Source organism: Ochotona curzoniae, unplaced genomic scaffold, assembly GCF_017591425.1.
Source record: "Ochotona curzoniae isolate NIBS_2020 unplaced genomic scaffold, NIBS_Ocur_1.0 contig_1482, whole genome shotgun sequence".
In the NCBI taxonomy this organism is placed as follows: Eukaryota; Metazoa; Chordata; class Mammalia; order Lagomorpha; family Ochotonidae; genus Ochotona; species Ochotona curzoniae.
This window is the reverse complement of record NW_024465100.1, coordinates 6913814-6941509: the sequence shown is the minus strand read 5'-3', so window position 1 is coordinate 6941509 and position 27696 is coordinate 6913814. Positions and strand designations below refer to the sequence as shown.

The window sequence follows — 27696 nt, the reverse complement described above, 5'->3', positions numbered from 1 at the left end:
AGACCTCATTCCAAATGTTATACGTGAGTGGCCGAAGCCCAAGTATGTGGGTCATCACTTGTGGCCTCCTTGAGTGCACACTGGCAGGAATATGAAATCAGCAGTAGAGAAGGATTGTAAACTCAGACACTCTGATATGAAGTGTGAACATCCCGTACGTTGTCTTCTGTAGCAAATGCCTATGTCTTTATTTTAAATTTGGCCTTTCTCAGGTTTTGTCTTTCTTTCTCTTCCTCTTGAGACACTGTTCTTTAAAATATGGGTCTTAGATTTATTTTATAGTTTTGAACCTGTCATTGATACTGTCTCAACCCAGATGTTTCGAAGAATGGAACTCGCATTATTTTTAACATATTGTTTACCCAATACTATGTCAATTAATTCCATAATGTTGTATATTGATACTGAGGTTTTGTTGGGGCTTTTAACTGACCGGATCTTTACTCTGTTAGCCCTACCTTCAGACCAGAGAAGGTCTCCCCAAGAGGCCACTGAACTTATCTGGACAATAAGACGCTGAACTTTATGCTAGGCATGTGTTTGCAAGGAATGAATCTCAACTGAACTTGAACTATGGTTATGCAACAAGGTGGAGGAATCCACCATGGGGGGAAGGGTATGGGAGGGGTGGGGGGAATCCCCCACGCCTATAAAACTGTACCACATAATACAATGTAAACAACAATAAAAAAGAAAAGTTTTCTAACTTCAAATACCTTTGTCATCACTCCCAACCTACTTTCTGCAACAAGACAATACTGCAACACCTACACTCCTATATGCTCTCTGTCACTTGACAGTGCCACTTATGTGTATGATAGGCATTTCATGTCTTTACCATTGAGCCCCACATCATCTCCATTAGAGTGTCTCCTCCAGTGGTCTTCTCTGTTTTAGTATTGGGCAAGATCATCTTCCCAGCTGCTCCAGCCGTATTTTATGGCACATCCCCATTTCTTCTCTTTTTCTGATACTCAGTTCACATTGCCTGAGTAAATCTGGTCAGCTCTCTTTCCAAACATCTTCCAGAATATTTGGATTAACTCAACATCCCCAATCACATTTGATCCACCACTACATGCTCCAGTGGATGAAAATCCCTAACTGGGATTGTTTCTGTTGACTGGTTCTTCCTGTGTCTCTTTCTGTCTAAGGCATTCTACTGCATTTTCATATAACATCATGGTAATTATTGCAAGATGCATTATTCTGTTAGTTCTTTGCGCACCCTGTGTTGGCTTCATTCTCATCTGAGAATAGAAACCACAGTCTTCATAGTACCCTCTGAGGACCTACAGATTTTTCTGTCAAACTCCCCACTGGTTAATTCTCTTATCTCCCACTTTGCTCACTTTCTGTGTTGCTTAATCATCTCCAGACAGTGGGCTCTTGGATTTATCTTTCTTGTTCATGAGCATTCCCGCTTCAAGATCTTGGCACTAACAGTTCCCACAGATATGTGTGCAGATCACCATCCCGGTATTGAAATTGTCTTTAGAAAGTTTTTATCTGTCTCTCTATTTGTGTGTGTGTGTGTGTGTGTGTGTGTGTGTGTGGGAGAGAGAGAGAGAGAGAGAGAGAGAGAGAGAGAGAGAGAGAGAAAGAGAGAAAGAAAAAGAGAGCATGAGCGCTTCCATCTGCTGATTCACTGCCTGTATTGCTGCTGGGACTGCCTGAGGCCAAACCAGGAGCTGGGAGCTCAGTGCAGGTCTCCTACATGGGTGGCAGGACACATGTACCTCACCTGCTGCCCCTTGAAGTGAATATTAGAAGGAAGGTGGATCAGAAACACAGAAGGATTTGGAATGAGGTGCTTCAGTGTGGGGTGCAGGTTTTCCCAGCATCAGTGTCTTGACCACTGTAGCCCCCTGCCCCTCATTCCTTGTTTCCTGCAGGGGTATCTCTGTATCTGTTTTGAGTGCCTCCAGGATCATCCCATTGGACTTGTGGTTTTCCCTCAGAAACATTCTGTGGTCCGCATCCTCAGGCTCTTGCCGTCCTTCATTCTGCAGCCCACATTGCCTCCAACACAGTGCAGTGAGCACTCCTGGAGTGTTCTTCATCCTCCATTTCCCCTGCTGGAACACAGACTCTGTGCGATTGGAGGGCTCCCACACGGGAGGCAGAAACTCCTTCACTGTTGCCTCCCAGGGTCTGCCTGAGCAAGAGCTGGGCTCAGGAGTGGGAGCCAGAGATCAAAGCCACTGTGGGATTTGGTCACTGTGGCTACTAGGCCAAGGGACCTCTCCTGGAATTCCTAGCTCTCTGCCATCAGAAGTGTGGACCTCACACTTTGAGTATTGCATCTCCATCAAAAATATTTCTGTAGGTTTCTAGAATCCAGAAATGTAGAGATTTGAACCTTCTATTCATGCTGCATGATTTGCGCACTACAGCTAACAGTGAACAGAGATGACTGACTTTTTTCTAATTTAATCATTTCCTGACTGTTCAAGGCTGTTTCAGGGTATATATTCCTGGTTCTATTCTGTTGATTCTTTGGAGATAATCCACATTGTCTGTTTGAGGTCTATGCAGAGTTGCATCCTTGTTATCTGTGTAGTGATTTTCTGTACCAGTGGTAAATGCATAAGTTCTTCCACCAAAGGACATCAACCCCTGTGCACCGCTCAGCCAGCAGTGTCTTCTGTGCCTGGCAGAGTGACAACTTTTCCCTCCCAGGGGCTGTTTTCCCTGCTCCCTGGCCTTGTAAAATACCAGTTCAGGGAACACCCAGGTATACTGAGTATTTTCTTTGCAGTCTAGTTCACTGTTTGCAGAGAAAAAGCCATGTGTTGTCTGTTTCAACATGACATCGCATCACTTACCCTGTTGTTCCCCCTCAGTTAATATGGCCAAATCCACCTGGAACATTCATTTGCTTATAAACACAGGACGTACTCTGGGCAAATGTATGCCTTTGTGGATGCAGGTTTTCCTGCTTGTTCTTCACTGTTTATCTTGAGAGCACATTTCCCCATTGGCTTGACAGAAATGCCCTCTTGCCCCTGTGTGGGGCTCGTGGAGTGCGTAGGGTGGCTGCTGCACAGCAGCTTCAGCGTGTTGGGATCTACTGCCTGCACCTGCAGGTCCACCCCCTCCTTCTATCCCAGCCTGTGAATCCTGAGTCCTGTGACTTCTGAATCCTAATGTCTATTCCCAAGCCTTATGTTGCATAGGGCATGCTCGGAAACTGTGTTGGGTGAATGACTAATAGGATGAGTGTCATTGTAATAAAAAAAATGGAATAGTAGTCATTTGAGGTCATTCCCAGTTTAATGCCTATGAAGGTTGACTCTGTGCTTTTATTTGTATTTTTCTACTTTCTCTAACAAATCCCCTCTACAGTGTACATGGGCCATCTGAGACAGAGAAGTACGTTGTTATATTTAAATGCACTCCAGAGATTTTTTTTCATTTTGCTTTTTGAATTTCCAGGGAACAGGCTAGTATGTGCCTTTAAACTTCTTTGCTTCTTTTTCCTCCTGCTTCCCCCCACCTCCATCTCAAGGGGCCCCAATCTTCATTCACATTCTGCCAAAGGGTCTGCTGTAAACAATGATTTTATGAGCAGTTGGTTGTGTGTATTCATTGCAGTGAAAACCCGCCTTGTTTTCTGTTGCTAGGCAACCCCATTCCAGCTGCCATTGAAGAAATGCGCGGTGGTGGGCAATGGTGGGATTCTCAAGAAGAGTGGCTGTGGCCGTCAAATAGATGAAGCAGATTTTGTCATGCGGTAAGAGGGAGCACCCGCAGCGCGGCCTCCGCCTCCTCTCCTGTCCCTACCCTTCCTTCGAGCCCTAGGACCTTTCAGAACTAGTCACTTGTGATTAATCGGTTGCAGCAGCGCCTTGCCTCTGTTCCCAGCTCACATGCCAGTGAGTCAAGGCCAGGGGTCAGGGAGGGAGAGAACCTACCCCAGTAAAGTTCAAAGCCAAGGAAGTTCAGAGGTGGCAGAGATCCTGTGCTGTGAACAGAGGCATCAGGGAAATGTGCCAACATTCAGATCTTAGTTTAGATCCTTAATCAGGTGATTAAAACTTTTCACATCACTCCTTTTGTGAAGACTAGCTCCACATGCATAAACATTTTACTTTATTCACTTTATCTGACTCCCCATTCTTAGTTTGTCACAAAGGCACTGATAAGCAGCCAGTGGGATCTGAGGAAGGATTTGATCTGTGGATGACAAGGAAATTGGAAATGGGAGCGGAGTGACTACAATGAGGAGGTTAGCATGGTGAAGGGACTGAGCAGGTGATACATACATCAATCAGTTCCAGGAAAACAGGGGACCCCTGCGGAGCATGGAAGGAATCCTTAGGACACAGACAACTCAGGATGGGTCCAAAAGGGATGCCTGCTTACCCTGTGGATGATTTTGATGAGAAATGCTTAGTAGGTATCCAAGCAAAGAGAGCAGGCGATTGGGTGAGTGCAGGTCTGAAAGGATCTTGGAAACAGGAAGGTGGGACGAGGAGTGACAATGTGAAGGGCTCTCGCTGGAGAATGAGGAACAGCACACCTTGACATCTGGGTGGGCCAGGAGGTGGGACGTTGAGACTGGTAGGAGAGGAAGGAAGGTGACCAGATAGATGACAGAGTCTTTCAGATGACAGAGGGCTCATGGCCAAGGTGGGCGAGAGATGGTGTAAGAAGAGCTACAGTCAGAGGATAGCCCACTGGGCAATCAGTTTTCAGAGCTTTGGTCTGACTTGTAGAAACAGAATTCTACATTCCTGGGAAAGGGAAGGGAGTGTTGAAACTCAACTCTGGGTGGGGGTGTTGCTTCAAGTGGACCCCAAAGTGTCACTGAAGTGGAAAAGATCAGGAGCCAAGGGCACAGAGGCTGGGTAGGGTGGGGATGGCAGGAACATGGGGGCAGAAAACTGAGTGAAGGAAGGAGATTTTTTTCTTTTATGTTTTTAAAAGATAAATCAACTGTGATATAACAGTCATAGTGAGAAGCAGCCAAGAGAACATGGAGCCACCTCAGGACTCTGAGATAAGTGGGTTGTAGAGAATAAAGGCTGTGTGACAGGGTTCCAGGAGCCTTGAGCTTAGGGCTGAGTTTGAGCTGGAGTCCTGCAGAAATAGCAGGAAAATAGCAAGGAAAAGATCCACCTTTTTTCTACCCAGATGCCCTGGTGTAGTTTCTCCAGGGTAGGACTGTGTTTTCTCCTCCATTGCCTTTTTATTTTAGTTTATTTTTTACCCAATATATATAAGCAATAGAAAAATTTAAAAATTGAAAATTGAGTTTGACTGTGTACAGCCTCTGTGTATTGGGCACCTGCTCTGCACTGGGCCTTCTCTGGGTCCAAGAGTGGTGTGCTGAGTAATTCTCCCATGCAGGTGGATCTTGGAGTTGTGCTCACTGTCACAGGGAATGGGAGACAGAAGGGGGTGGACAGAAACTTCTGCAGAAAGAGGTGCTGAGCTGAGTTCCCTCTTCATTCCCTCAAGTGCTGCGGCAAAATCATGAACATGGGGAGGAAGGCGTTGGTGGAGGGGCTAGAGAGGCACCTGCATCTGAGAAGCAGGCCAGACCTATGGAAAGCACGAGGGGATAAGGAGAACAGAGACCCTGGCCAAATTCAGACATTCACTGCCCTCTGGGGTATGGTGTTAGGTGAGATTAAGTACCAGTAAAGGGCGTCGAGAACTGGGAGGACAGATCTGGGGCTGTGGCCCACAGCACTCGTGTTACCTTTGCTATCTAACGTGCATGAGGTAGGAGTACCCGGCACCTGAAGCCTTGACTGGGTAGTGCTGGTTCTGTTCAGGGCTATAGGAATTCTGTGTATCTGTGTGGCCCAGCCTCAGTTTTCAGGTTATGCTTGAGAGTCAGTTCATTTGTTCTTTCACAAACTTTGTAAAAATGGAGCGTTAGCATGCTGAATCCCACAGATTGAGGGAAGGGAGGTATGTTAAGTGGTCACAATGCAGTGAGGAGGGAGACAGTGTAACATACATATTTTAATGTGATTTCTTAGTTTGTGTGCATGTATGTGCATGCATTCAGGAAGATGGATATTTTAACCTTAGCATGTAGCATCAGGCTTGGCACCACAGGAATTATCTAGTGGGTGGCTGTGTCCATCACAAATAAAGCCAAGTTGGCCTTATATACAATCTGGTGTCAGTATAGTCAAGTTCAGAATTAGAGCGGGATGGGATTGGAATGTCTGGTGAAATATCAAGCATGTTCATTGAATGGTGAGGAAGGTGTGGATTGAAAACAAATTTGTGAAGATAGCATAGAACAATATGTGCACGTGCCTTTGATTTGATTTCGAGAACAGAACCACTTTATTAATGCTTTTGAGAGGTGAGAGAAAAAGAATGAGAGTGAGAATGAGAGCGAGAGAGCTCATCTGCTTGTCCGTTCTCCAGATGCCTGCAGCAGCCCCAGCTGGGGCTGAATCTGGGGACTGGGAACCCAATGCTGGCCTCACACATGGGTGGTGAGAATCCAGCGCATTGAGTCATCATCACTGCCTCCTAAGGTCTGCATTCACAAGAAAACACAGAGTCAAGAGTTGGCCATCCAGTCTAGGTGCTCTGGTGTGCCACCTGTGCATGTTTAACCAGCGTCTGAACTACTAGGCTAAATGCTGGCCCCAATAATTCTGCCATTTTGTATCACATTTGATTTAAAAAAATTTTTTTAATGGTTTGCAATAGAGGAGTAATAAATGTTAATGGGCTTTTAAAATTGTTGTTTGGATCTATTTGGAAGGACTCCTTAATGGATCTTTGTTTGGGGAGAGCCCTGGGAAATTTAGACAATATCCATTCAAAATTAAACATTTAGTTAGGTGTGCATTTGAAAGCACATGGTATAGCTGGCTCTAGACTTTGAGACACAGAGAAGGACAGAAAAAGAACCCTCTCACTCTGTAGGCGCTGTGTCATACTGCAGTTCAGAACATCTCAGGCTATGGGAAAATGACAGTTTCATAATTTCTTTGCTTAGATATTTTCAGATATATGTAAAATATGCAAAATTGATTTCTTATTTTCAAAATGAACATTTGCTCTATAACCAAAAGCGCTACTCTAAAAGATAGCACTGTTGAGTCCTATTTACCTGGGAGGTCCACAGACAGAAGTGACTTCAGGTATGTCTCGGCAAGTGTTGGGCAGCTCAGGAACAAAGTTAGAGCAGCACTTTGGGTGCCTTTTGAATTGTGCTCCAACACAAATTTTGCAACCCAAAATACATGTAAGATTTTAGAAGTAATTTTATAAGTTCCTATTTAAAGATTCCTTTCACTAAGCCCATTCCCCACCCACCTCCACTCTGTAATGCAAAAAAATTCTTCGAATCATTGCTTACCAATTCTGTGATCAGATCACTCCCAGGATCGTGAGCACAGTTACCAAGATACTTTTGCTGTTAATACGTGTTAATTGTGCCAACAAGTGATAATGGAAAGTTTAAAACACTTTTACACAATTATGCCTTATTAGATACAATTTGGCTGTTTTCATTGTGTCTTTTATGTGAATCTATGTAATTATGAATTTAGGCATCGAGGAGTTACAATTACAGCATGTGTTTGCTGAGATAGGAGATGTGGGGAGGTATCAGTTAGTTGCAGTTAAACAGAAATATCAACCCAGAAGAGTGGCAGGCTGTCAATTTCCATTAAGTTGTGTTATCTTTATTTTCTGGAAATGCTTTTCAAAATACTATCTTTATTGCTCCAAAAATTGTCCTCTGTTGTGCGATGTATTCAGTATATGGCAGTCTGTATTGGGTTTTTGTTCTGTGGTAGGATGTTTGCAATAGACTTGGGCATTCCTCGGCATGACATCAGAAAAACAAGCAATTGACTCATGAGAATCAACTTGTTTCATTGAATAATGGCAAAGCCAGTGGAGAACACTCAGCTGCAGTGTTTTCAGTTTTAGTTTTAGTTTGATATGGCTGATTTTCAGATGTCAGTGAGAACAACTGAGACCGAAGTGAAGTTGCCAATGGTGAGATCAGCATTCATAATTGGAGCACTAGTTCGAGTCCCAGTGGCTTAACTTCTAGCCCAGTTCTCTGTAACTGTACCTAGGAAGGCAGCGAAAGATGACTCAAATGGTTTGGCCTCTGTACCTGTGTGGGAAGCCCAGCTCGAGTTTCTGGGTTATAGTTTCAGCCTAGTCCAACCTCAGCCATTTTGGGAGTGACCCAGCAGGTAGAAGAGCTGTCTCTTTACCTGTGTGCAGAAAGTGGTACAACCACTGAACAGCAGATGTCTCAAGAGAAGCCTCTGTGGTGAGCTGTCCCACGCCGCCCTACAATGTCCTCTGTGTTTGTTCTTAGTGAGCATTAGCAAAAATTGCCAACTGTCTGGCTGGCTGACCTGTGGCTCACTGCCAGGACAGCCAGAATCTCATTACCGAAGAGCAGATCAAAGAAATAATTGAAATCAACTGAGACAAGAGTCTGAGTAGGATGTCCTGATGTGGTGGGAGTCACAGGGTAAATACAAAGTGGGATCAGGGAACTGGAGCTCATCAGCTGAGCAGCTGCACAGACAACCTCATGTCCTGGGGGAAGTTTGCAGAGAAATTAATCTACTTGCAGGATTAGCGGAGACTTCAATAGTTGTACGAGATCTTTGCCTTTGAATAAATGGTGCCTTGGTTTGCTGAAATAATAAAACTTTAGGGATATCCTGATGCAGTAGGAGTCATGTTAAGATATATGAGACATTTCTAACAGTTATTGGGAAATTTGAATTAAAAGAGAAATTCAGGTAAGGGATTGGGTGTAGAGATGAAGACATTACTTGGTACTTTCACATCCTTTGTCAACCACCTGGAGTCCTAGCTCCACTATGAATTTTGACTTCCTCTTAATAACTACCCTTGGAGGCAGCCAGAGACAGCTCAAGTACTTGAATCACAGTCATCCATGTAGTAGATCCAACTTGATCTGCCAGCGTCTGGCTTCGGCCTGACATAGACCTGTGGTAGGCATTCAACCCTGTCTGTTTATCTCTTTACTTTTAAATCAGTTTTTAACAAAGTGTTTATCTGGGTGCAAAGAAGTTTTGAAATCATTAATAATTTATACTTTCTATGAACTTTATGAGGAGCTTTCATAGGTGAGTGTGGGAAATTAAATAAAATAATAAAGAAAACCTAGTGGAACCTAAATGTATATTTAATTATGTTTTTATATAATTTTTTATTTGTGTTATTTCTTAGCTTGTACTATATGTAGGGCATAAATTGGGATTTTTGTATTTATATAAACTTCTTTTAGTCTTAAAACAACTGTATGAGAAATAAAAAATCATTATTCACTTCTTATGTAATAGGGAAACTGAGACCAGGCAAGTGAATCAACTTGCCTAATGTCCCACAGGCTGCAAGCTGTGGGCTTTGGACTTGCGCTGGCTGTAGATCTCATTGTAAACATTCATTCAGACATCGTGGCCAAGGAAAACAACTGGGCCCAGGGAGGTGTTAGGAGTGGGAGTGAGGGACTGATTCATGACCAAGGGGAACATCACTTGTGTTGTTTTCATTGGCTGATCTGAGTCAGTAGAGAATCATCACCCTTCTCTGGATGCCAGATCCCTATGTCTTTACCACCAATTGCACTATGCGCTGGCCTTGTACCAATATTGAGTTCTGCATCGTCCTGAATGTACTGTTGAAAGAAAGAAAAGCATAAGCGAGTATAATTTCTTCCTGTTTCTTGAGGTCTGTAGGTTTGTGGAAAACACTGTGGGCCCTGTGTGCTCTGGTGTGCCACACCATCCTGAGCTTTAATTTTGAGACTGGGACTTGTTGTTGTCTGACCACCTCAAAAACATTTTGGGTGGACTAGATGCACAGTAGTCAGTGTCTTTTTCCTTTCATGGGTCATTTACTTCTCAGGCTGACATTCTCTTTCTTCCAAAACAGAGCTAGTTTTAATAACAGCGCTTTGAAGATGCTGATGGTTAGTCATCTTATGTCTATTAAAAGGGAGAGATGGTAAAAACAATTATTTGTGAACTGAGCTAGAATTAATAAAATTCTTATCTGTGTCATTATAACTGACTTGATTTAACAGTCTATGAATCCTAAAGTATGTGCTCTTATGTCTCTAGATGCAATCTTCCTCCTTTGTCAAGTGAATACACAAAAGACGTTGGATCCAGAAGTCATCTAGTGACAGCTAATCCCAGCATCATTCGGCAAAGGTGAGAGCTTACAACTTGCTCATTGTAAGGAACTTAAGAGGAAAATGTTTGAAGTAGTTAACATCTCCTGGGTAGTGAGCAGAATTCAATTTGGGAAAATGAAGAGGAGAACCATCTGGACTGGCAGGAAGGGTGAAGGAGGAATTGTAAAGGAGGCAGGATAGTGGGAGTCCATGCAGTGCTCAGTGCTTCCTCCCTGACTCTGTCCCTCGCTCTCAGAGGTGGCACTGCTAGCATGAGGATCAGTTGTGTCCCAAGCAGCCACACCAGCATCCTGCTTACTCATTACTGCCACTTGCCAGTTTGTTGGTTTCAGTACCAACTTGACTAACTGGCAGCTGAGACTGAATTCATGAAACAGAATAAAAACAAGAAAATGACCAATCTATTGCAGAAGGCATGCATTAAATAGCAGAATTATCAGAATGTACGGTAAGCTGTGATTGTTGTCATTGAGTCAGTTTTGTGAGAGCAGATGGGATATTCTGGTTTTAGTATCAGTGCCACTCTCAGAGTCTCTGAGGTGGTCATTCTCTAGTTGACAGAGCCCATTAATGAGCCATCAGCTGTTTCTCCGAGGGCTCTTTGTTGTGGACAGTGAACCATACTCTGAAGAGGAAGGAGTCAGCCTTGTCTTTAGACCCACTTGGATACTGGCAATACACAGGGAAATATCCACATGTTCTGAGCACAGGCATGAATCCTCAAAGGAAGTCCTGTTCATGTGAAAAACCCACAAGTGCCACTTTACACAATGTGCACTATTTATTTTGGTCCATAAAATGTGCGCACAAGTCCAATGCCTTCTGTATTCAGTGCTCCTCAGAAATAATGTTGTTTAATAATTGGATTGTTATTTTGAGCTGGGCATAAAATAACTTTTAAGAAAGAATGGATTTTTTTCTAGAGTGGACTGAAAGAAGCATTAAACATATCACCTTCAAGAGAGGAATAGTCTGTTTTTGTTTTATATCAATACTTGGGGTTGGTGCTTAGCTTTAAAAAGAAAGTTGAAAAACATACTTAACACTAAATGAGAGAGGGGACAGGAAAGTGGGAGAGAGAGAGAAAGAGAGATTATGCTTTTAAGGAAAAAATCTGATGACAAGAAGAGGAAGGACAGGGTCAAATATTGAAGATTGACTTGTTAATGAGGATTTGAGAATGAAGCAAGCAGCACGGAAGGAATGTAATGAGTGTGTGATAAGCCTGTGCCCTATAGAGGCTTGCTGCACTTAATCCTCAGGACCACCCGACAGGTAGCACTGTTTCAATTCATGTGTTTTATGGAAGAAGGAGCTAGCAATGCTGCCAGTCTAGCAAGCTGTTCATACAGCTGCTAAGATTCAAACCCTGGACACCATCTAGGCCTCTCTAATTCCAAAGCTTGTGCTGCAACAGTGAGCATCAGTGATCAAATGTTCCCAAATGACGCATGCCTTTGCACAGAAAGACAATAGAGTTTATACAGGTGATAGATCATTTTGGAAAAAATGAATCAAAATTTCTTCACTTAACGAAAGGCCTCTCTGTCTCTGCCTGCCAAATATATATGAAAACGGGCAGGAGGAAGCATTTAACGTAGATGATCAGATACTCGTATCTGGGTTTGATTCTTTGCCATGCTCTTGATTCTAGGTTACTGCGTATGTGCTCTGTGGAAGGCAGGGGGTGATGGCTTAAGGTAGTTGAGGCCTGGGTTGTGTAGCTGGCTACCGGCTTGAACCCAGCCAAACCCCAGCCATTGAGGGTATTTGCATAGTAGACCAACAGATGGAAGTTCTCTCTCTCTCTCAAATGTATGCAATGTAACAAGGTTTAGATACCAAATCATATGGACACAGCAATTCTATTTTGTTAAATAATCAAAGCATTCCATTTACAGTGGGATTAAATTACATGACAAAAAAGAAACGGTGCTCCATGGTAAGATTTTGAAATTCTATTGAAAGACATTTCAGACAAACTGATTAAATTTAGCAGTATACCACATGTATGAATGAAGGATTCAGCATTATGAATGCATTAGGTCTGCCCAAATCAACCTGTACATTTGTTGAAATTCCAGCAGAATTCCTATCAGTAGTTGCGTTTCTGGGGGTGTGTAACTTGACAAGTTGATTCACAACATTATATGGAAATGTGGAGAGCAAAGAACAGCAAGGAAATGGTTATAGGAGAAGGTTGGAAGAGTTGCTGTATCATGACTTGATGCAAATCTGTTATACCTAAACACTATGGCCTTAATGCAAAGATAAATCAGTTAATCAGGGAGGATAGGGGACCTTCAGATAGCTTCACATCTAGCTGTGCTTGTGAGCCAGAGGCATTCTTGAAAATCAATGAGGAAAGGACAAAGTTTCACATAGGCTCTGTGAGTTCTGAAACAAGAGCCAAACAGCACATTTTAAAGGAAAATAGTGATTAGTTGGGCTTTATTAAAATTAGGAACTTTTATTCATAAAAAGAAGACATGATGAAAGTATGGTAGATATAGTCACATTATAGAAAAAGGCAACAGAAGAGCTCAGGCAGAATTTGTGAAGAACATCTTTTATATTAAACTTAGGAAAAAATTAAGACCTAGGAGGAAATTCAATTAAGGAGTTGGACTACTACTTCATAGACGTCATAATAAATCCAAATACCAGGATAGTTCAGAAAGCCCGTGGAAAATGCATATTATGAAGAAAATTCTGCGTGAATTTCAAATCTTTAGTACCAAAATTGGCTTATCTTTTAATTCTATTTCTACAAACTTCTTGACATATCATCCTAACCAATAGATGAATGAAAATATATGCTGTACCTCATTAAGTAATCAGAAAAATGCAAATCAAAACCCTAATGCAATACATCATTATGCATTCATGATATTGGCATGAATTACTCCAAATGTTCATAGGAATATGGAGTAGCAGAAACTGTCATCTGTGTTGCTTGGAGTGCATGCTGTTACTGCTACTTGCAACTCGCTTTGATGCACGTTCCCTGTGTCTCAGCAGTTCCATTCCTAGATATATACTCTGAGGAAAAAAGAATTAACTATAAAAGAGAAATGTGTAATAACAAGTTATTGTACTGCTAAACTCTAAAAATATACACGTGTGCATCAACAGAAGAATGAGTAAGTAAATTCAGGTATTTCCTCACAGTGGCATGATTGACAGAAACAAACTGCTAGCTGCACATCATTAAAAGGATAAACTTCATAATGCTGAGAAAAAAGAAATTATCAATACAGTAGCATTCTAAATAACGTTAAAATAGTATCAGTTAACAGTATGATAGAAGGGGAGCCAGGACTTGAAGCTAGGCACTCTGATATGGAGTGTATGTCCTTTACCACATCTTATGCATTGAGCCAAACACCCACCCTTGTACAATTTTGTTTAGAAATCCAAACATCGTGTGTGTGTGTGTGCACGCGCGCGCGTGCTTAGGAAAATATTATGAAAAAGTGTGCATGGATTTCAAAATTTTTACAAAAAATTACCTTTTCCAAACCTTTTCTTTATATGTTAGATGTTTTTTTCTGTATATTTTCTTGTGTATTTTGTAAAAAAGAAAAAAAAATCCTAAGAGATAGAGTATAACAGTTTTAATTTTAGATGTTCAGAGTTTGCTTTTTTGATAAAATTGAGTTCCAGAGAAATCTACTCTAATAAATTCTGAATATAATAATAATAATAGTTTCTATCTTACACATAAGGAATCATAAAGAGATCTGAATGGAACTGTAGGTAAAGGTTTATTAGTACCCATGTTGATGATACAAATTTCTGTTAAAATTGAAGCACGATTAATATTTTAACACAAGAATGATTAACTTTTCCCTTATAGAAAAGATCAAATGGATACCAAGTACTGAAAACCTCTGATTGAGTAAATAGTGCTTGTGTAATATTTGCAGTCTCTTTTTGTGGCTAGCAGTATGTGCAGTTGGACTAAATGACTAAGTACAGATATTTGTCTTTGGGGATTAAAATACAGATGATGATATTACACTATTGTGGTGTGCTAAAACGGAAGAAATGAAATTTAACTGGGAAAGATACAAGTATTTCTCTATTAGATATTTCATTCATATCTAGTAGTATTTTCAAACCTTTGAAAGTGATTAGATATTAAATTCATTGGACAAAGATGTACATTAGAAATGTTAAGTATTAGTAATTTTCATAGCTACCCTATAAGTCTGGATTCTGATATTCTGTTTAGAGCTGTAAGCATTAAGAGTTTTCATTACAAAATTTGTTCAGAAAATATCAGTAATATGAAGCAGTTTCAGAAGAATTATATTCTTATATGCATATTAATATGTACATAATATATATGAAAGGTAGACACAATTGGGGTAACAGACAGTCAGAGAAGATATAATTTATGACTGTATTTAAAATCACTTCCCACCATGTGTGTTAGGAAGGACCCACATACTTGAGCCATCACTCTGCATCTCCCAGGTGCATTAGCAGACTGCTGAATAGGAACTAGAGTAGCCACGACTTAAACCAGGCACTCGAGTAAGAGATGCAGGAATGTGAAGCTACAGTATAACCAGCTGTGTGCTCACCATGGAGGGAGAGGTTATAAATTTTAGACAATATTTATAAAAAGCTTTATGCTTGTACATGTCTGCATTTTTCATTAGATTTTTCAAAGGTATTTCTCTCACAAGAAGTTATAAGTTCATTGGTCTAAATTGAGTCATTCTATGGTAGCATAATATAAATAGAGATTGGAGTCCTGGTATAGTTTCAGTTTCTGCACTTTTCCAATAGAGTTGAAAACTCAGCAAGCTGTTTTTCCCATAAGAGTTCATGGTATTCTGGGGGAAGATGTGTATTTGGGCAGATGACTGTTAGAAGATAAAAACTGTAATTTCATTCATTGTCCTGTTAGAACCTTTAGAACTCATTTGTGAACATGGAGGTAGAACAACTTGGGAGATGGTTATTATTTGCAGCCACTTGAAAAGCAACCTTTAACAAAACGTGTTATGTGCAAGAGATATGCTTCTCAAAATGAAATAAATAAGGGCTGGTGAGGAAACAAAAAAAGAAGTGAGAGTCTGAGGGCATGTTTTCCGCATGGGCACACGTAGGAACCAATATGGTTATGAGCAGCTGGAGGCGAGACTCCCCTAGCTGTCCCTCCCACCTCCTGGCATGTGTTTCAGCTCCAGGACTGTGCACTAAAATGTTTGTGACATGATGAATGAATGTAGGAGTGACTGTTTAAAAACCTGCATCGAGCAGAATCTGTGGTTCAAATTCTGTGTTAAAAGGAAGTTTAATGGTTGTTTTTGCTGTTACTTGAAGTGCTTTTATGCTGGTTGAGGTCAGGAGAAGAGTTTTAGCAGGAAATATTTCAAACTAATGCTATCAGGCTGTTTAACTAGGAAAACTTGGATTACTCTTCAAATGGGTGTGGTTAGGAAAAACAAAGGAAAAAAATGGAGTGAAACAATGGTTAGCGTGAAAGTCATGATTGAGTGAATTCTTTCAAATTTACACATGCATAATATTTAATTCATTTGGATGACTTGATATGAGATCCCAATATTCATTCTGAGGTTTGTAATAATAAGTGTCAAACTGAAAAATCTTCCTAGACAAGCTGAGATTTTGTTCAATGGTTATTGCATCTCATTTCACTAAAGGAAATTAGGATATGGAGATAATAATAGTAAAAACAGTTTTTCTTTTCTGTGCTTTTTCAGAAGAGAGTTTGAAGAAATAACTCCAAAAGGGTTATATAATTTTCCCTTTTAAAGTTTTGTATGTCTCTGATTGCATTCTTAAAACTTCTGTATCTCTTCTGCTTCCTGACTTCTTTCTCTGCTCTCCAAACTTTGAGCACCTTATCAGTGTTTGCACCCGGACCTGGTGTCCTTGACACCCATCTGCTTGACAGCACTCCTGAAAAGGGCTTAGAAGGGAACTGCCTGAAATGAAACTACAAGTACCAAGTAAGAGACAGGAAAGAGAGGCCCCTCCAAGGACATGAGTCCATGCCGTTTGTGCCTCAGGGATGATTTTAGGTCATACTGGAGAACACAACTTTCAGCTTTGAATGAGTTTATTTTAAAATGCTGGTGCCAATGCCAAGAAGTGCTTCTGCTGACTTGCTGTGTCACATTAGTTATTTAACTTGCCATCTGTCAGTTTAGAATAAAATTATTAACATTGAAGGGTGTTGAGAGATGCAGGTGAGTTGATGAGGCCACAACCAGGAGGAGCTCTGCTGAATAGTGAGCACCAGAGCTCCCCAAGAGGACTGCTGTTTCCAGATGTGCTGCTCTTGGAAACACTCCTCTAGGAGTGTACTGCTGGAGCCATCAAACTGGAAACTTCTAAAGGTGTCTGTATATCTCCTCCAACTCCCTGTGCCCCACCCCGCCAAGTCACAAAACGGAACAATAGGGAAACTGAAAGTAGACTAAGCACTTTGAATTATGAAAGTCAGACAGTGAAGCACAGCATGGAGACCAAGCACAGAATTTACTGTTGGTGTTTGTCTCATGTTAAGCCCTGAGAAGAGATTTATTGTGGTCCAAGGTGTGTAACAACCTCTGGATTGTGACAGAATCAAGCCCAATTCCATTCTCTTTGCCTTTGTGAAGCTCCAACCCCCAGCATTAAATAGCAGATAAAATCAAATGGTACTCTTAGAGTATAACTAGTTTTAAAAAAATATGGTAAGGGAAATTCTCAGAGAGTGGGTTGTATTGCAATGAAAAAAGGAATGAGTAGATGAGCCAGTCAAAGTGCCTACTTGAGAATCCTTACCCGGGGTTTATAATGATGTTCAACATATTGAGGAACCCTGCTTTCTTTTACTCCTACTGAGTCCTCTTTTTGATGTTTGCTTTTGTTATGTGTTTTTCCGAATTGGTGGCACATTACTGAATTTTTAGTTCTGGTGGAGACACTCAAGAACTTATTGCTGTTGCTTCCAGAGTTGGATCTGAGTAATAGAAGAGTGTGAAATTGTGGAGAGGAGTCCCTGGAAAAGAGGCAAGGGACAGAGAGGGGGGTGGAGGGGAAGATGTGAAGACGGAGCGCGAGGGCAGCTTTTCAAGAACTTCCAGCAGTTAACTGGAAAAGAACTGAAAGTACTTAAAGTCATTGTAGATTGTTTTTCAGAAATTGTTTGCCTTTGATCCTCTCACCGTTTCTGGCTCTGGAGGTTTCTGAAGAGAGAGAGAGAGAGAGAGAGAGAGAGAGAGAGAGTGTGTGTGTGTGTGTGTGTGTGTGTGTGTGTGCGCGCGCGCACGCACGCCTGTGTGTCCAGATGGTAGAGGGACTGCTGAGTTTCATTCATCTGCAGTCCATACCATTTGTGCTCTGGATGATGGTGCTGCAGAAAGCCAAGCGGGCCTTGAATGTGTCCCTCCTGGGGAGTTTCCGATTGAAATCCTGGTACTGGTGGTCTGCCACAGGTGGTCTTCCAAAGAATGTGGAGACACCCTTTTGACTCAGAAAGATATTTTGTTACACCCAAGGTATTAGTGCTCTAGCTTAACTGTGGGAAGTAAATGGAAGTGCAAAGTATGAAACCAGCTAATTATCCTGCTAACTCCATGTCTGTTCCAAGAGTTTCTTCTGCAGGATGGGAGGGGGCTATCTATGAAAACCATTGTGTAGAGTTGATTGCACTTTCATTGATTTTGGATTATTCAACCACTAATTAATTCTTCAAGTTATCCTCATGAAAAAGGAAAGATAGTGCTTATTTTTAAATTTCTTAAAAGATTTATTTATTTGAAAGACCGAGTGACACAGGGAAAGGGAGAGACAGAAAGAGATCTTCTACCTGCTGATTATCTCTCCAATTAAACATGCTGGCCAAGTTTAAGCCAGAAGCCTGGGACACTATCCCTGAGTCCCCTGTGGGTGGCAGGGACATAAGCACTTAGACCAGCTTCCATTGCTGTCCCAGCTACATTAGCAGGGAACTGAGTTGGAGGCAAACGAGTCTGGACTTGAACCCACACTCTGATGTGCAATGCTGGTGTTAAGCAGCGGCTTAATACACTATGCATAGTACTTGTCCCTAAATATTAATTTTTTTAAGATTTAAAAAATTGGGCCTGGCGTGGTGGCGCAAGTGGTTAAGGTCCTTGCCTTGCACACCTGGGGTCCCATATGGGCGCCGGTTCTATCCCGGCAGCCCGCTTCCCTTCCAGCTCCCTGCCTGTGGCCCCGGGAAAGCAATCGAGGACAGCCCAAAGCTTTGGGACCCTGCACCCACGTGGGAGACCCGGAAGAGTCTCCTGGCTTTGGATCGGCATAGTATCGGCCCGTTGCGCTCACTTGGGGAGTGAATCATTGGACGGAAGATCTTCCTCTCTGTCTCTCCTCTCTGTATATCCGCCTTTCCAATAAAAAAATAATAAAAATAAATCTTTAAAAAAAGATTTAAAGAATTGATTTGAAAGACTGAGTTACAGAGAAAGGAACAGTTAGAGAGACACACACACATGCACACACACAGAAAAAGAGACAGAGAGAGAGAGAAAGCTGTCATCCTCAAATTCACTCCCCAAATGACCACAACACCTAGGGCTGGGGCAGGCAGAAGCTGGGAACCAAGAGCTTCTTCTATGTCTCCTTAGTGGATGCAGGGGCCCGAGGCCTTGGACAACACTTCACCACTTTCCTGGGCACATTGGCAGGGAGTTGCATTCAAAGTGGAGCAGCCAGGACTTGAACCAGTGCCCATGTAGGATGCTGGCACTGGAAGTAGTGACTTAACTGCTCTATCAAGTGCTGACCACTAACTGCTAATTATTTATTTATTAGGCTGTATGTGAATCTTTCTATTGTTGGTAAAAATTACTTTCTTATTAGATTTATATTTGCAGTTAATGTTACTGGAAAATACAAATCACATCATTCAATAGAATACAGTTTCAGAAGTTAGAAATTGTATTTTATTATAGATTAACATTTTCATTGAGAAAAAGATTTGCTTTCTAACCTGAATTATAGTAAGAACATGTCTCTGTAAGTTTCTGTTAGTAAATTGCTGCAGTGTATTTAACAGAAAAAAATTTAAGCCAGAACTGTACAGTTTGATCTGCTTCGTGAATCCAGAAATGAATTTTTTAAGTGTTCACTCTTAGCTTCATATCTGTGTTTCTGTGAGACATACCAACACACACAGATGATAACGCAGGGGAAGACACTGCTTGGGATGCTCATGCCCCCTTGGGAGTGCCTGGTGTCAGGTCCCCACTCAGCACAGCATGGGAGGCAGCAGTCACCGGTCTAGTATTTGGGCACCTGTCACCCATACGGGAGACTTAGAGTGAGGACCAGGTTCCTGACTTCTGCTTGACCCAGTCCAGACTGTGGCAGGCATCTGGAGAAGGGAAATAGTTAATGACAGATCTTAGTCTCTCTGCATTTCAAATAAAATGAAGATACATAGATTAATAAAAGGCAAGTTTTAAAAAGTCAGCCATAAATTTAGTTACAAATAAGGGCAAACTAGATGAGACAGCATATGAGTATTTGGTAAGTATTATTTCAAACACTAAGGAAGGGAAAGCCTGAAGTAAGGAAAGCATGCTCACAAGACCAAATTACCATACTTGGATGATTCTGGGTTATGCAGTTTTTAACATCTGTGAAACCAAGCTACCTTACCTCGTAAGCCTCTGTCAGCCAGCTGGGAACGAGTCATGGTTGGCACTGTGGGAGCCAGGGTCACCCCGGTTGCAGTGCTGCTGTGTACTGTCATTCTAATTGAGTCACTTGCTCAAGTTGTGGGTGCTGTGCCTGCTGTGGCAATTGATGGTTCCCCACACAGCAAACAATGACAGCAGTCATTGCTGTCTTATAAGCAAACAATGGCTTACTAGCAAACAATTTCCCAGAAAGAGTGGAAGCAATTTTATATTTTCTTGGAAAGCAATAAAAACATGAAGAAGAAAGGAAAAAGAAAACACTAGTAGGTGAAGCTTCACTAAGTTGTGTGCATAATGCTGTTCCTTGTGTCAAGTCCAACAGGTGAGCACAAATGAAAGAGCTCAGAGCCACGAAAAAATCTGGTGCAAGACTAACAGCAATATTGTTGTAAAAATGTTGCCTCGTAGTTTTATTAACGGTGTTAATTTTTCTCTGTTATTGCTAAATAATGCAAGAGTCATAAATCTAATGAAACAATTTCTTTTAGGTAAACAATAGTTGTTAATGACTGAAGTAAAAATGGCAAGATAGGAACTAAAAGAGTGCATGTTTGTAGTGACCCCTCTGATCCACTTACAGCAGCTTTGCTGTCCAGCAGCACAGTCTGCCTTGCCTGGCTTTCATTTTTACCTTGTGTCTTGCTTTTATCCCTTTGTTTTTCATGCACATTAAGATTACATAATCATTAAGTTCCTAGAAATAACCTGTGGGGAGGTGAGTAATATATCATTGTGTGATAATTCACTGGGGAAAGCTGATCTGCTTCCCTAAGGGCTTGAGTAGCAGAGTGGGGACTTGGACTTAGGTCACTGGACTCCCTTGTCTTTTCTTGGAGAGATAACGTCGGGGGTGTACAGATTGGTATCATAGCTGAGCCATGACTCAATGGGAAGAGCAGAGAAAACTCCAAGAGATTTTCCAACAAGAAAACTCCAACAAACTTATCATTTAAAAAGGAGAAGGAGGCCTCAGATATAGTCACGCCCAGTTCCTGGAAGACAGAGAAGAGTGAAATCTGACCTTGTATTCTGCATCTCACAGATTTCCGTAGTATCAGAAGAAGGAAAGGGTGAAAATAAATGTAAAATGAAAGAAAGGAGAAAGAAACAGCATACCAAGCTTCAAGATGACTCTTTTGCCACACTGAACTAGCAGGACGAAAGAATACAGGCCCCTGCAAATTAATCCCATGGACCTTTTATTAAGGTATAATTTACAGTCCCTCCTTTTCCCAGTTGTTTTTGGGAGCTCTTTAAAACAGAAACATCCCCCTCGCAAAATAATTGCTTGTATTCATGGCTTTAAACTAAACTCCAGCCGTTTCCCATCTGGCTAAGCAGTGGTTACTGGTCTCTAGGGTAAATTGTGATTATTCTTACCAGGTATTCTGTTTGTGTTAAATCTATCTTCCACTAGTCTATTCTCACAGGTGAAGGAGTCTTTGATGTTTTTGGCTGTGAGGTTTGCTTGCTTCTCCCCCCCACCCCCCTTTTTTTTTTTTTTGAGTTTTACTTATTTATTTGAAAGGCAGAATTACAGACAGAGAGGGCAGGGAGGAATCTGGTTTTTATCCACTGGTTCACTCTGTCAATGGCTACATTGCTGGGGTTGGACTAGGCAGAAATCGGGAGCTTGGGATTCCATCCAGGTCTTGCACATGGGTGGCAGGACCCAGGCATTTGGGCAATTGTCTGCTGCTTTCCCAGGCACATTATTAAGGAGCTGGATCGGAAGTGAAATAGCCAAGGTTCACACTGGCACTCATATGGGATGCTGGTGTCACAGGTGGTAGCTTTCCATGCTGTGCCACAATGCAGATTTCTCTTACCTCCTTGAAGTGACTTCTCAGGTGAGGCCTACTGGGCATCCTGTTTTCAGCCCTACCCACTGGATGCTCAATGCTCATGCTCATTCCTAGGCCCCTTCTTTTTTCACATGACTCCTTGTTAATGACTGCACAGTGCCTGTGAACCACAGTCAGCTTGGCGCCTTTTGTGTCTGCTGTTGGAACATTTTCCGCCCTTTATTACTTCTCACACCTCCCAGGAGACAGCAGCCACAGGAGAGCCATTTCATTTGCTCTGAGAATTCATAGGCAATACTTCCAGTCACTTGCTTCTCCCAACTTTCTGGATGACTACATCCTTGTCTCCCAAGCCTCCAATAGCTCCCCCATCCCCTCCTCCTTGGTAGTTCTCTTGCTGAGAAAACAGAAGTGATAAGAAAGAAGCCCTTATGTCAATCAAATTATTTCTATCTGTGTCTGTGTGTTCCTAAGTTCCAAGTGTCTTCTGCCAGAAGTGTATTCATGTCTTTCTCTGCTTCTTTAAACACACTTTTAAAAGGTTTATTTATTTATTTGAAAGGGAGAGACATCTTCATCTGCCAGTTCACTTTTGAAATGACTGCAGCAGGTGCTGCTGGACCAATCCAAAGCCAGGAGCTTATTTGGGGGGTTGCCACATGAATGCAGGAGCTGGAGGCACCTGGGCATTCTCTGCTGTCCTACCAGGCACAATTAGTAGGGAACTGGATAGGAGATATAGCTGCTGGGGCTCAAACCAGTGCCCGTATGGGATGCTGGTATCGCATCCTTACTTACAATGCCAAAATGGCAGCCTCTAAATGCACCTTGTTTCTAGTACAGCTGTGTGTGTATGTGTGTGTTTGAAACCAGCTCTCATTCTTTGACATCTGTCCCCACCCAGGCTTGTTTCTTAGAACGACAGGAAAATGTCAACCAGTCACAGTTGTAATGGGATTCATTAGTTTACCCCTTCAGGGTCTATGTTGCACACTTGTAGAGGTCCAGCTTCTCTGAGCAGTCTGGGTTGCGGTGGTGTGAACCAGAGCTGCCCCGCCCACAGCCAAGAGCATACCACTGAATACTGACAGGAGGAAGAATTGCAGCCGTGACCTCATTTCTGCATGCTGTGAGGGATTGTACACTTCAGGGTTGTCACTGAAGCAGAATAGCCCATCCTACAGGGCACAGTGCTGCCAAGTTCTTCTGACAATGTGTGGCTTTCCATCTTGCTTCTGCTCCATTTTTGGGTTCTGTCTTGTTCCGTGGTGCTCCCTGCCCTCCTTCAAAGCTGCTCTTCTCTCTTTCGGATTCGGACATCCAGCTTTGAGAAGGCACTGACACCCCACACCAAGTCTGTGATAATCTCTGGCCAGGACCTGTAGAGAACATTTCAATATTATCAAGCCAAACTATCGACTGCATAGACAGAAATGCCCCTGAATCTTTTATGGAAGACCCTGTAGCTCCATCATGGGCTACACAGCGAGGGTAGGGAGTTGTGGGGGTGGGGGTGGTGGGGCTCCTGCACCTGGTAGGCTTGCATAAGACCCAGTCCAACTTTTCAAAAGGATGAGTCCTAGACTTTCATGTTTCATTCTCTACCCATTTCAGGGTTGTCATTCTGGAATGTTCCTTCACCACTGTGTGAAGGATTTCTGCCCTCATCTAACTGGTTGGATCTCCTGCTCCCTATACCTCATGCCGTTGCTTTTCTTGTAACAGATACACTTATACATGTATGTGTGTGTGTGTGTGTGTGCTTGCTTATTAAAGTGCTTGTTGTGGTGCACATTGTCCAGTAGATTCCACATTGTCTAGAGAAAAAATACAAGGGAAGTATGCATGTCTAAAATTCTTTTACTTTTGACCTTGATGTATATTTTTGCTGGGATTTCTTTTGTAGACTGGCAGTCCTTTTTTAAGAGCCTTTTGAAGACTTTCTGCGCATGTTTTCTAGATTGAGTGCTGCTTTTCAGAAAACTAATCTCATTCTGATTGCTAAGTGTTTGTAACATTTCTGCTTGCTCCTGCATTCTGGTCTTATCTGCTAACCAACCCTTTCCCCAGCTGCCCACACTGTATTTTGAAATTCCACACCTTGATGTTGGCCTGCTTTACTCATTATGCTAGTATTCAGTGGTCCTTTTCAATCAGCAAGTTCTTGTTCTCTCATATTAGAAATTGTCCTTTAGCTATGTCCTCATCTCCATCTGGCCAATTGCAGAGGTCCATAGGCAATTTTTATTTTATCTGAGCTTCTCTCCTTAACATCTTTTTCTTCACTTGCCCACTAAGCCAAATTATATTTTGATTTTCGTATTTCTTTTTTAAAAGATTTGTTTTTACTGGAAAGTCGGATATACAGTGAGGAGGAAAGACAAAGATCTTCCATCCACTGATTCACTCCCCAAGTAGCCACAATGGCCAGAGTTGAGCAAATCTGAAGCCAGGAACCTGGAGTTTCTTATGGGTCTCCCATGTGTATGCAGGGTCCCAAGGCTTTGGACCATCCTCGACTACTTTCCCAGGCCACAGGCAGGGAGCTAGATGAGAAGCAGGCAGCTTCATATGGGATCCCGGCACATGCAAGGTGAGGACTTCAGCCACTAAGCCACTGCTCCGGCCCCGTGATTAATAAGAGCCAATACTTCTTTAGTTTTTGCTGATTTTTTCTAAACTAAGAAAATTAAAGTAGTCCAGAAATTTTTTCTTTTCTCTCAGATATTTTCTGCACTGTTTAATACAACATCTAGAACCTATTCTTTTATCTCTGGTCTTGTATACCCAAGTTCTACCTTGGCTAATTTATTTGGATATCTAACATGAATATGAAGTTTAAAATAACAAATATAGATCTCTGACTCTTTCCTGTCCCCACCAAACCCTGTACGATCTGCAATCTTCCCCAGCTCAGGAATAAGCAATTTGATTCCCCAGCTTCTAAGTTCAAAAATTCTAAGTCTGTCTTGGCTTATTTGATTGAATTTGCTGTCAACTTATGGTGGACCATTTGGAAACTTATGACCATTTGTTTTACCTCCTCCACGATTGCCATTCTTACCCATCTCCTAAATGATTCTAGTAATCTTCCAAAAAATCAAAATGTTTCTACCCTTGCACCTTTAAAAGTAGGTTATTGTCTTCAAAGCAAACCCATTTTACTGTACTGTTTTGTGATGCTGAAGCAAGGCTCTACAAACCAGTTCTTCCTTCCCAGCTAGTTTCCTGTGAGGTCTTTCAAGTTGTGTTTTGAGAGAGATCCTAGGAGGCTAGAGAGAAAGAGAGAATCTTCTTCCATTTGTTGGGATTCTATGGATCTCCCATTTCCTTGTGGTTCCTGTAAGCAGCCCTCTTGCAGTACGTATCCCTTGCAGTAATCACTGAATCCAATGTGACCATTTTTTTCTCAAATCCTTTGTAAAATGTTAGCATTCAGATTGTCACTTTCTCTCATAATGATTTGACGTTTTATATCTGCAAACCCACAACAGTCTAGTCTAAGCATAATAACCATTGTGTAGATGTGAAGTAAGTTACTTAGTTGGATACTTATCCATTGCAAATTTCCAGCATTTCTCAGGTGTTTACCTAGGCTAGGTTTTCTGCTTTGGATTTTGGTTTCAGCCTGTGGCAGTTATCTTCTGTGGTGTTCTTCTTTGGGGAAAACTGTCTTGCACTGATTGATTCATACATTAATGTTTGCCTCATGTGTGACTTCTGCTGAGGATATTAGTGGTGGGTTGGTGGTAGTGGAGCAGCAAGACTGCCAAAACATGATTTCCAGGAAGGCATGGGTCTTCAGGAAAGTATTGCAGTTTTATAATATGTACTTCTCTGTTTTTTAAAAAAGGCTTGTTCAACTATTTGAAAATCAGAATTACAGAGAGAGTGACAATGAGAGAGAGAGAGAGAGAGAGAGAGAGAGAAGAAGAAGAAGAAGAAGAAGAAGAAGGAGGAGGAGGAGGAGGAGGAGGAGAAGGAGAGAGGGAGGGAGGGGGAGAAATCAGTTGATCTTCCATGGTGGTGGTTTACTCCCCAAATGGTTGGGGCTGAGCTATGCCAAAGCTTAGCTGAAACTAGGAACCTGGAAATCCAATTGTATCTGCCATATGGGTGGTAGAGACTCAACTACAGGGGCCATTTCCCACTGCCTTCCAAGGCACACTAGCAGGAAGCTGGATTACAAGTAGAGGAGTTAGGACTTGAACTGGTGTCCATATGGTATGCCAGCAAAGTGGGTGACAGTTTAACCTGCTGCATCACAGTGCTCGCCCCATATACTATATATTTAAATCCTCATATTTTGAAAATTGAAGAAATATCCCCTTTATTTATGTAACTCAAACTACAGGAAGTCAAGCTCCCAGCATCTTTTTGGTTCTTTGGACTGAGCAGGTTTCTCATGTGTTCGGTGGCAAGCACTCCAGAATCTGGAAACCAGAGGTTCATGACATCTTAACCTTGAGTAAAGATGGATTTTCATGCGACCAAAATCCAAGACAACAGTACTTTACAAGTACCCCTTCCACCTCTTGCTTTCCCTCTTCTTGTGACATGGTTGGTGTTCCCTGGTGCATGGAACCCATCCCCAAGCAATGCCCTGATACGCAGATCTTCTGAATTCAGTATTCAAATTTTGCCACTTTCTCCTTCCTATGATAGCAAGTCATTGGATAGATAAATCCCTGTAGAAAAATATGATTAATATTGGGTACAGTGGTTTACTTTCTTTTTATTCTTTGTTTCAACTGGAGTCACTTGGGGGAAGCTAAATGACTTAATTAAATAAAATCAGCTGGAGAAATTGTAGACATTGTGCCTGTCTTGGGCTGGAGAGGTATTTTGGGCAAATGATTAGAAAGGAATGCTTATATATCACCTCACTTAGATGGTTAGTTTGTCCTTAGACTGACCCTTCTACCACAAGATTAAAAATGATTTTTGGAGAACTAGTGGGATTCAGATTTTAGTCTGTATTATCAAGCCCCATGGAGCATCCATGGTCGACTGTATCCTCTGAGACAAACAGCTCCCAATGTTGTCTTTTCCAAAAATGATCTCACTGCAGAGATTCCTGTAAAACTAAGAAGTTACAATTTCTGAAATATTTGCTCAATAATAAACAGCACCAGATACCACTAAAGTGCAGAACACAGAGATTTCGTAACACAGATTCTCATGGGGCATTTGTGTCATTGTCTAAGGATTTTCCATTCTTATTTGAACAACTATTATTAAATATTTTGAAACAGAGGTTGAGTCCAGGTGATGGAAATTTGTAGTCATTAGTACTTACATGTCTTGACTTTTGTTTTCTACCTGCTTGGGGTTACTTTTTCCCTGGCATCCAGCAACGACTCACTTTCCTGTTTCTTGTTAACTTCCTATGTCAGATTTCCTCCTCCTGCAACACCTCAGTGTTGCCTCCCTGCCCTCGTCTCTTCTCCCTGTGTTTGCTTTGTCTTGGGGAAGTCACCCATGACCTTCACCCTCAGCTGTAGCTACCACTGGTACAGATCTCTGCAGGCCTTTGAAGCTCTCCCGCATGTCCAACAAAAACGTGTTTCCTGATGGGAAGTCTCACCAGCACCTCACAGTGATTTGTCACCAAAGGCAGTCAGTTATCTTTCACATCACCCCTTTCTTGGCCCCTGTACTTCCCATCACGGTTACACCCATTCATAGGAGAACATAGCTGTTCAGGCATTCTTGTACTGCCTCACTGTCATCATTCATATCTACTCAACCGCAAAGCCCTGCAAATATCAGTTTCCTGCCAGCAATTGGCTCTGTTGATCAGTATTTCTACTGTCTTTGTCTTGGTCAGACTATAATAATCCAAGTTCAGTGTCCTTAGAACTTCCTTTAATGTTTGTTATTATTATTGTTGTTATTATTATTTTGGACAGTAGGGATTTGTGCTTTTTAAAATTGAATTGCAGAGGGAAGAGGAGTGAGCAGGCCAACAAAAATCAACACTCCTCCATGT

General features: G+C 41.9%; 1 protein-coding gene across 2 annotated transcripts in view; it reads left to right on the top strand.

The window, feature by feature from the left end:
• Positions 1-27696, top strand: part of ST8SIA1 (ST8 alpha-N-acetyl-neuraminide alpha-2,8-sialyltransferase 1) — a 118616-nt gene that overhangs the window by 65452 nt on the left and 25468 nt on the right. For both annotated transcript variants that reach the window (XM_040967679.1, XM_040967684.1), the window contains exons 3-4: positions 3627-3736; positions 10107-10199. In XM_040967679.1, coding sequence (XP_040823613.1) covers positions 3627-3736; positions 10107-10199 — 203 coding nt within the window. The remainder of the gene's footprint in view (positions 1-3626; positions 3737-10106; positions 10200-27696) is intronic.